Source organism: Microtus ochrogaster, chromosome 8, assembly GCF_000317375.1.
Source record: "Microtus ochrogaster isolate Prairie Vole_2 chromosome 8, MicOch1.0, whole genome shotgun sequence".
NCBI lineage: Eukaryota > Metazoa > Chordata > Mammalia > Rodentia > Cricetidae > Microtus > Microtus ochrogaster.
The window spans coordinates 41257724-41267803 of record NC_022015.1 but is presented as its reverse complement, the minus strand read 5'-3'; the positions used below and the strand labels follow the sequence as shown (position 1 = coordinate 41267803).

Sequence of the window (10080 nt, the reverse complement as noted above, 5' to 3'; positions counted from 1 at the left end):
GTGAGCCGCCGTGTGCGTGCCTGCATGTGTGTGGGGAGACGTGAGCTGCCGTGTGCTGGGAACCCGGAAAACCCAGGTCTTCTGCTAAAGCAAAACATGTCATTCACTGCAAAGCCACCTCCCCAGCTCCAAGTCACTGCTGTTTAAGGAATTATTTATTATTATGCATGTGTACATGTGTGCACCTGCCTACAGAGGCAGAAGAAGGCGTGGGATCCCCTGGAGCTGGAGTTACAGGTGGTTGTGAGCCTTCTGGTGAGGTCTGGGAACTGAGCTCACATCCTCTGAAAGAGCAGCAGGTGGACTCTCTCCAGACCCTAAAGCGTGTGTGTGTGTGTGTGTGTGTGTGTGGTGAGGTATGTGTGTTTTTGCAATATGTGTGTATTGTGATCTGTGTGTTGTGATATATGTGTGTGTTATGATATGTGTGTTGTGATATATATGTGTGTTGTATGTGTGTTGTGATGTATGTGTGTTGTGACGTGTGTTGTATGTGTTGTGATGGCTGTGTGTGCTGTGATATATGTGTATGTGTTGTGTGTGTGCGTTGTGATCTGTGTATTGTGGGTGCTGTGATGTATGTGTGTGTTTTATGTGTGTGTTGTATGTGTGTTGTGATGTGTCTGTGGTGTGTGTGTGTTGTGATGGATGTGTGTTGTGTGTGTGCTGTGTTGTGTGTGCTGTGATGTATGTGCAGTGATGTGTGTGTTATGATATATATGTGTATTGTATGTGTGTGTTGTGATGTATGTGTGTTGTGATGTGTGTGCTGTATGTGTTGTGATATATCATGTTGTGATGGCTGTGTGTGCTGTGAGGTGTGTGTTGTGTGTGTGCTGTAATGTATGTGCTGTGTATGTGTATGAGGACAGAGAATGATATTCAGGAGTCAGTTCTCCCCTTCTACTGAGGAACCTGGGGAACAAACTCGGGCCATCAGACCTGACCAGGAAAAGCTTCTACCTGCTGAGCCCTAACAGGATCGCCCAGAATCCACAGAGCCTCCTGTGACCCATGCTTTGGCTGCTGGAATCTCAGCAAGAACTGAGCGTGAGGGGAAGAGGGCAGGAAAGAAAGGCTAAGAAGAGAGGTGTTCAGCAGAGCAGACAGCTCTGGAGAGGAGACTTGCGTGTGCTCTGGCCTCTGCTCCAGTCACTCCGAATACAAAACACGAGCAACCTGACTCATTCATTGACGGAAGAACAGACAAACGATGTGAGCACGGCCCTGGGACTTACTCAGACTTCAGAAGAAGGGAGTCTGACTCACACTACAATACTGGCAAACCCCGAAAGACACTGTACCCATTGAAACAGCCAGGCACAAGAAGACACAAGTCGGATACAATGGCACATCCCAGCACTCTGGAGGCTAAGGCAGCAGGATCTTGATTTAAAGTCAGCCTGGGCTAGATGCAAGCCCCTGGGTCAGAAGGAAGGAAGGTAGATAGGCAAAAAAAGGGAGCTGGGGAGATGGCTCAGTGCTTAATGTGTTTGCTCCTCATGTATGAGGCCCAGAGTTCAATTCCCCAGAAACTCACATAAATGCCAAGCGGGTGTAGTGGCCCACCTGTAATTTCAGCCTTGGAAGGCAGAGGCACGGGATCCCCGGAGCAAGCTGGCTGGCCATATCTGTGAGCTCAGGGTTTGATTGAGAGACCCTACCTCATTAAAGAAGATGAATGATTCCTGACATCAGTCTTAAATCTCCACATATGTGCACCCACATACATGTGCCCCAATATACACACAAGCATGGACATAAACACGTGAAGATGGAAAAAGAGGAGGAAAGAGAAATACCATGTGACTTCACTAATCTAAAGTCTCAGATTGATGGCGGCCAGAGGCAGGAGGGGGGGAGGAGAGCTTATGTTTAATAGAGATTTCAGTTTGGGAAGATGAAAAATCTGCACCTGGATGGTGGTGAGGGCTGCGCAGCAACATGAGTGGAATCAATGTCCCAATCACGATTAATGATTAAGACTGTGATATGCAATTTACCAGTTTCAGAAACAAACTAAAAAGAACCAAATGTAACACAACCGGGGAAGGCCAAGGAGACAGATGAGCGTATGAGGCACTTGCGAGGCAAGGTTGACAACCCAAGCTGGATCCCGTGAACACACATAAAGATGTGGTTGCATGTGACCAAGGTCCCAGCACTTCCAGGGTGCAATGAAGGATGGAGACAGTCACCCAGAAGCCAACTCGCCCGGGGTATGCTGGGAAGCAGCAGAAACAAGAGAGAACCTTTCTCAACGAGGTGGAAAGCCAGAACCAGCTCCCCAAAATGTCCCCTGACCTCTGCACACATGCTGCGGCATAAGACACATTAGAAAATATATAAAAACAGGAAAAGGGAGTCTGGGGTGTGGCTCAGCAGGAGCAGGCCCTGGGCTCAATGCCAACACTGGGGTGTGGGGACGTAGGAAAACGGGGGACGGTCTAAGCAGCTTCCCCAAGCTCCTGGATGGATGTCCAGCCAGAGGATGACTGCCCACCTGTGGGGACCACTAGAGGCTGTCAGTGAAGAGCCACCATCACTGTCATGAGGGCAGAGCCCGGGGCTAGCGTCCTCTCTAATGTCTTTCTCTGGTGAGGGAAGAGGGATGGGGAGCAAGGCCTCACTTCTGGGAGCCCAGCAGTCCCCTCCTCTCTGTGAGCAGACGCGGTCACTCCACCTGACTCTCAGGTCAGCAGTGGTGACAGCTGCAGGAATGTGAAAATTTAGCTGACGTTGATAAGCCCTTAAATTAGATAATGTGTCAGGCCTAATTTGTCTCAATTCTCTTACTTAGGTTCAACGAGATGGAGGCGAGCACGCCAGAATTAGCAGACAGCAAACAAGTGCCTGGACAGGAGAGGGAGGCTGAACAGGACGCACGGAGGAGAGGACGGCTAGAACAACACAAGTTTTGAAGCGTGGTCCACAGCCACACCACTCAGCATACATCCAGCGCCATTCGGCCCCAGAGGCTAAGCAGGGTCAGGCCAGCTGTCCCCTTGATCTGGAACTCTCGTGGCCGGACAGGTGTGGCGGCCTAGTCACTGCGTCTCTTACAGCCAGAATGAGGTGAATAGTCTGTCAGCCACAGTTAGTTCTCAGAGAACCAGGCAGCTGCAGTGTTCTCAGGCTCTGCATTCATCCAAACCAACATGGATGGAAATATTTAAGGGAAGAATTGTCTGTACTAAACACATACAGCTACTGCTGTCCTTATTCACCAAACAACATAATAAGGACCATCACAAAACTATTATATAGCATTTATATTTTCTCTCTCTTCCTCTCTTTCTCTCTCCAGCCAGGCTAGCCCCAAATCCCTTATGCAGTTGAGGGTAACCTTGAACTCTTGATCTTCCTGCCTCTACCTCCCCAGTACTGGGATTATGGGCAAGCACCAGCATGCTTGGTTAATGGGGCGCTGGGGGTGGAACCCAGGCTTCATGAATGCTGGGCAAGCACTCCAGCAGCTGAGCCCCAGTGTCTACCTTCTATCGGGTATGTTGAGGACTTGAGAGAGTACATAAGTTACCCAGAGGGTGTGTACAGGTGATATGCAATGCTACAGCACCTTTTATACAGGGTTTGAACATAGAGGATTCTGATGTCTTTGAGGGTCCTAGGAGCACTCCTCTCAGACAGTGAGGGATAGCTGTTTCCTGATAAGCTAAAGAAATAAGGCTCCAGATAAAGCTGTAAAGCTACTTTCTTTGTTTTGTTTTGACTATGCAGCCCTGGCTGGTCTGGGCCTCACTATATAGTTCAAACTGGCCTCGAACTTATGACAGTCCTGCCTTTGTCTCCTGAGTGCTGGGACTGCATGTGTGAGTCGCCACTCCTGGCTTTGAGAGTTATTTCCTTCAAGACATGGGACATCTCTGCTAGGTGCTATGCTAGTGTTTTTAGAAGTGCTCTTTCCCATCCACAACAACCCTTGGGTAATTGTTCCTTTAACAAATAAGGAAGAGCGGCCCTGTGCCTTCTGCCAGCTCACAGTGAGGAAAGGTGCAAAGGACTGGGAGAAAAGACTAGGAGCAGGAAATGAAAGCTTGAGAGGCTGGGCAGGTATAGAAGAGTGACCAAGGGAAGGGAGGGAGGGACCAGAGGCCTCCTGACCTTTGCGCCCATCCCTCTGGAAGTCCACGTGGCACCATTCACCGTCATTGACCTTGCGGCTGGACGCCCGCAGCTTGATGCCCCCAGAGCCCATGTCCAGCAGAAGATAGAGGTAACCGTCCAACAGCTCCATGGCAAAGTAGTCAGCCCTCTGGGCAGAGCTGTGGCTGCCTACCCCGGCCCCAGCCCGCCGGCCCTGGCTGAAGAGCAGCAACCCATTGGGCTCAGTGGTTCGGAAGTCCAGGGAGATGGAGCCAGTGCGCTTGGCGCTCCAGCGGGGCAGTGCAACAAAGGCCTCGGGACTCTCAAAGGTCACAGGATCCAGGGCAGCCACATCCTCACAACGAAAAGACAAATCCCCCTGCAGCTTCATCTTCGGGTCCCCTTCCTTAGCCAGGCGGGACAGCTCCAGCTTGAAGTCATTGTTCTTGTAGACCACCTGGAAAGACAAGAGGAGTCTGGGTAAAGAAGCAGAAGCAGCCTTGGGTCTGGCTACCAAGGGCCCTCCCTCCCTGGCAGCCATGGGCTGTCAACCATGCTCATGGCCCCACACTCAGCACCATCAGTCCACAAAGCCCAGGCTCCTGTTCTCGAGTTACACCTTCTTCTTGCTGCCTGTCCTGTCTTCCAGCCCCACGCTGGCCAAGCAGCTTCTTCTGTCAGCTCCTGGGTCCAACTCAACAGTCACTCACAGTGACAAGGGGGGCAACTGTTGCTACTGTCTATTGCTGTTTTCTGAGACAGGGTCTCAAGTGGCTCAGGATGGCTTCAAACTCACTGCCTCGCTGAGGATGACCTCGAATTTGTCTCCCTGCCTCTACCTCCCATGTGCGGGGCCTACAGATGCGCACCGTGCTCAGCGGATGCGGTTCTGATAGAGTGCATGGGCCTGATGGTGCCAGGCAGGTGCCCTGTCCCCTGAGCTGCCGTCTGTCCCAGTCCCTGCTGGCCGTCTTCCAGGGGATAGTAACATTCTCCCGTGTTCTGCCGAAGACCCAAGTAGGAACCAACCTTTTGTCTACAGGTCAGGCGACTCATGGGGTCAAGTGACTTGGTCAAGACAACAGAGCCGTGGGTGAAAGACACGTGACTGAGGTTAGGCTTAGCCTCAGGCTTCATGCTCACCAGCCTTCCCCAAGCACCACAGCTCTGAAGGTCCTCAGAGGCGAGGGGAGTTCCGAGGCCAGAAGAAACAAAAAGTTTGATCCCTCTGGACTTGAGTCAATAGCTTTAGGCTTCAATGGAGGGTTACAGTCCCACCGTGGACTCCAGGGGTAGCTGGCCAGTTCAGACTAAGTCCCCTGGCAGACTGGTCAACTGTAGCCCTTCTAAGCCCCTACTCACGTCCTTGAGGCAGCCCATGAAGTTGTTGCTGACAGGCGAGCCAGGCAGGTCGGCTGTGTTGGGGCTGCCCCCAATGTAGAAGAAGTCATCAGAGCCCAGCATGGTGTAGTCCTCCTGTGTGTAGCCTGTGGTGGTCAGGATGCCGTCCACCGAGATGGTCACCTGCCCAGCCCGAGGGGAGGAGAGACAGGAGACAACTGACATCAACGCCCTGGGACGAGCCACAGGTGGGCAAGGGAGGAACCAGGGGGCAGTGGGGGAGGGGACCCCCATTTTTATGTCTGCTTGTCTTGGAGGTGGAACAGTGGGGGTGGAGGTGGGAAGGAGAAAGAGGAAGCAGCACAGATTTGATGGTTTCAGGGTAGGCTTTGGCCTGCCCTGCATGACCCATGGCCGAGCCTGCAGGCGGGACCCTGAGGATGGCACGGGGCACTCGCCATGATGGGCCCAAGAAGAGACTCCAGGGAGGAGGCCTCAGAGAGGGCCCCACTGTGAGATGTGGGGCAAAGCAAGCTACACCCTCAGCTTTCTCTCAGCAGAGCACTGTGGGCATGCGTGAGCTCCTGGCCACTTTCTAAGGAAGAGCCCTTCCTTCCCCTTCCTACCTGTCCCTTCCTGGGGAGCAATGCTGAGACTCAGTTGCAGCCTTTCTGGGTACTGTGTTCCTGCAGCCTCAGCTGGGGGGCAGCTGAGACAGTAGAGAGGAAGAAGGCTCAGGTATGCCTCCAAGTATCAGGACAGGAGTTGGCTGACATCTGTCAGGGCTGGCTCCTACCTCTGTCACTCAAGTTCTACGGTATCCTGATATTTTTGGTCATTTTTTAGAAAAACTTAAACTAGTCGAGAACTAAGGTTTAAAAAACATACCTAGTCTATAAAACCTAAACTGGCCTTGAACTTGTGGTAATCCCCATGCCTCATCCTCTCATGTGCTGAGACTGCACACCTAGGTGAGTTGCTGTCTTTCTCCCAAAGAAGACAGTGGCCCTACGCTATTTCCCAGCTCACACCTCATCCTTCTCTGCTACCCCTACCCCTAGGAACAGTGAAGCCAGGGTGAACCTAAGGAAACACCATCCCCGAGGTGGAAATTCATCCAAAAAGCAAGATGTCAAAAGCAGGGCTGTGCCTGGTGTTTGAAGAGGTCCTGGGCACTGGGCTGAGGAAGGCAGCGCTGATTCCCCTACTCAGCAAAGGTTTACCTGGTCCCTGAAGAGTTTAGTGGCCCAGAGGAGCGCTAGGCTTCACCCACTGCAAGGTTGAAGGAGAGGAGCCAATAGCAGTGGTAATAAATACAAGCCTCTCTCTAGGAGGCTGTGGCTCAGGAGAGTCAAGGGGCCACTAAGGACCTGGTCTTTGTCAGCCCCATCCTGCACTTCCATAGGCTGCAGCTTAGAGTCCTTCTTGCTCCCCAAATATGGTTCAAAAGTACCCCCTTTACAGGTAAGGTATTGAAGTAAGGACCTGCCAGTCACAGGCTGTGATGTCCCCTGCTCCGATCTGTAGCACAGGCCACCTTCCAGCTGCTAGTCTTCAGTATTCTGTTGTCGGGAGGATGGGGTGGAAATCCTAAAATGGGGGACCCAAAAGCCCCCCTCGTGCTTGGTTGGAGCCTCGTTGTGAAGAGGTGGGGGCTGAGCAGAGCGCAGACTTAAGAGGCCACCTCCTGGGAACCATCAAACCTTGTGCTAGAAGAGCTGGGTTCAAGGACAGGAGGAGACAGGTGTTTGGGGAGGGGGCAGTCTGAATACTTTTGAGTCTTGTTCAAAGGGGGAATTGGTCATGATTATTTATTTTTTCTCCCCCTCCACTTTGTCCTGAAGCTAGGAAATGGGGTTTGGGTGGAAAGGGGAGGGGTCAGAGAGGTTAGTCACAAAAACCATGCAAACGAGGTTAGAGATTAGACTGGGTGGAGGGGAACCGGAGAGAGGAAGAAGGGATGGAATAAAGGGGTGGGGATAGTCAGGGAAGGTGAGGCGGTGGGGGGGGTTCTCCCTAGTTCAATGACTGCACTCATTCTCTCCCTCCGTGTTCCCTGCTGCTGTCCTAGAAGACTGAACTGGACGGCCAATCAGTTCCTGCACCTAAGTGGGCTCAACCCAATCAGGGTGCCAGCAAACATCTGGCGTGGCCATGTCCCTGGAACCCCACTAACCTCAGCACAGCCCAGAAGGTCCGCACAAATTGTCTTGTGACCCAGTGCAGGGCTCTCCAGCTAAAACCTACTGCCTGGAGCCTACTTTGGTGAGAGAGCCTCACCTGAGTGACGTGCTCAGCAGGGCTCATCACTCCTCCCTCCCCTCCTGGCCCCAAAGCGCCTCAGGAAGTCTCCATCCCTGGCCTCTGAAACCAGGGCACCATCCTGGAATCTCCCTCATGCTCTGGGCGCTCTTCATCCCACTACGTTTGCCAAGACCAAGGTTGCCCTTTCTTGGCCCTATCTGAGTTAGAAGGACCTGACTTGGAGCAGACTGCAGAGGCCCAAAACATCGCCCTGAATCCCTTTCCAGGCTGGAAGTAAATCTCAGCTTGCCTGGTGGCTACATTCAGCTCAATCATGGAGGGGGCGCTGTTGAGAAAGGATGACCTTAATCTCCCTCTCCTGACTCATAGGGCTGAGGAAAGGCTAGCAGGAGATAGGGAAGATAGGGAGGTCTGCTGAGGAGGGGATCAGCCAGGTGGGTGGGGAGAAGTTGAGGGAGAGTAGAGGAGAAGGCGGTGGGTGGAGAGGAAGTGGGGGTAGAGGGAGTGGAGGAAGGTGTCTGGGGAAGGCAGGGAGGGGAATGACTTAAGATTAGTAAAACCCAACTGTTCCCTCAGACAAATCAGTCCAGACACAAAAATGGCAGGTTCGTTAGTAAAAGCAGGAAACAGGGGAATAATTCCCCTGCCCCCCTCCACCCCAGGGGTTCTTGATACCCCTGCCCCCCAATCCCCCCCATGAAGCTTCTGGAAGGGGTGGGGCCAGCAGGGGAGGAGGGGAGAAAGGGAGCACGTGCCACACAGAACAGCCACTGCAGCTGGGACCCGTGCAGGTTAGAAGAGCAGGGTGGGGACCAGGTACTGCCCAGGCAGGCTAGAGAAAAGCAGCCAGCAGGTGAGAAGGCATGCAGGGCAGAGCAGAGATGGAGGCGAGAGAGCTGTGGAGTGCAGGAAGAAGCTTCCTTCCACTGAAGAGGAGAGAGGAGCAACCACGGGGTCAGAGATGTTTAGGGGCTGACGGAGAAAGAACCATCAGACCTGAGTTCCTCATCACACGTTCTTCTGCCATTCGCCACGGACAATCAGCCTGCGCACCTCTGCACACACAACACATCCTAGAAGGCTCTGGGGGGGAGGTCTTGACTGCTCCTCTCCATGCATACTGGGCACCACAGCTAGGTCCCCAAGACACGGCAGAGGATCCACACTGACCCACTCGACGCGGTAGGTTCTGAGGAAGCCACAGGGAGTGAGGACTGTTTGCCCAGAAGATGTGCCTACACCCAGAACGGCACACTCACTCTCCAGGAGCAGGGAGCCTGGCTAGAAGACGCTCCAGGGTCTTGTGACCTGAATGGAGCGACCATCCCTTCCTCTCCTCAGCTCAGTGCAGGAAGGCTGGGTGGGATGGGAATCCAAGTCCTAGCCACAAACAAACCCACATGGAGCAAATACTCCATAGCTACTGTGCCCCGGGAAAAGGGAGCTCTCGTGTCAGCACCAGGAGCCATCCCCGGCCTAGCATGATAGCAGCTCACAGCACTAACGTCCCTTTTCTCGGAGAGTTAGATGAACGGCAGACACTTCAACCTGTGGGCAGCTGAATGGACGTGCTTGAGCCCAGGGACAATATAGGTAGCACTGTGCTGACAGTGTTTGTCTCCTCTTAAGCTGCTAGTGTCTCTTTTTAAGGCTTATTTCTTTCATGTTTTTTGTCGGCATGTATGTCTGTGCACGGTTTGTGTGCAATGCTGGTGGGGTGCAGAAGAGGGCATCAGGGAACTGGAGTTTCAGGGGGTTGTGAGCTGCTGTTCGGGTGCCTGGACTTGAACCTGAAACCTCTGGGGGAGCAGCCAGTGATCTTTTTCTTTTTAATATACTTATTTATTTTATATATATGACAGCTCTATCGACTTTATGCCAGAAGAGGATATCAGATCCCACTTATAGATGGTTGTGAGCCACCATGTGGTTGCTTGGAATTGAACTCAGGACCTCTGGAAGAGCAGCCAGTGTTCTTAATCACTGAGCCATCTCTCCAGTCCCAGCCAGTGCTCTTATCCACTGAGCCATTGCTTCAGCCTGTTCCGTCTCCTGTTAGACTACATTGCTGTAATCACATACTCCAAGGGTACACAGGCTATGGTTAAGAACAACTAGTTCACAAAAAAGTTCCCAGCAGCCCCGTAGGGTGATACAGGACAGAAGCAGGTCTGGGAACAGGGAGGTGAACTTAGCTGAAGGCTGAGCTGGATTCATGTTCTGTGCCAGACACAGGTAGTACTCACAGCCCTCCCACGAGGGCTGAACTCTGGATTTCAGGGATTTTAGGAGGGAAAGACCTCAAATCAGAAATCTCTTTGTCATTTGCTGTTTTCCAGAACAGTTTTGCCTTTCTGATAAAAAAAAAAA

At 52.5% G+C, this 10080-nt stretch overlaps 1 protein-coding gene across 21 annotated transcripts in view; it reads right to left on the bottom strand.

Annotated features, from left to right (window-relative positions):
- The window catches only part of Nrxn2 (neurexin 2), a 114839-nt gene that overhangs the window by 53517 nt on the left and 51242 nt on the right, over positions 1-10080 (bottom strand). For all 21 annotated transcript variants that reach the window (XM_013347865.2, XM_013347866.2, XM_013347867.2 and 18 more), the window contains 2 exons: positions 5467-5628; positions 4123-4561 (listed from right to left, as the gene is read on the bottom strand). In XM_013347865.2, coding sequence (XP_013203319.1) covers positions 4123-4561; positions 5467-5628 — 601 coding nt within the window. The remainder of the gene's footprint in view (positions 1-4122; positions 4562-5466; positions 5629-10080) is intronic.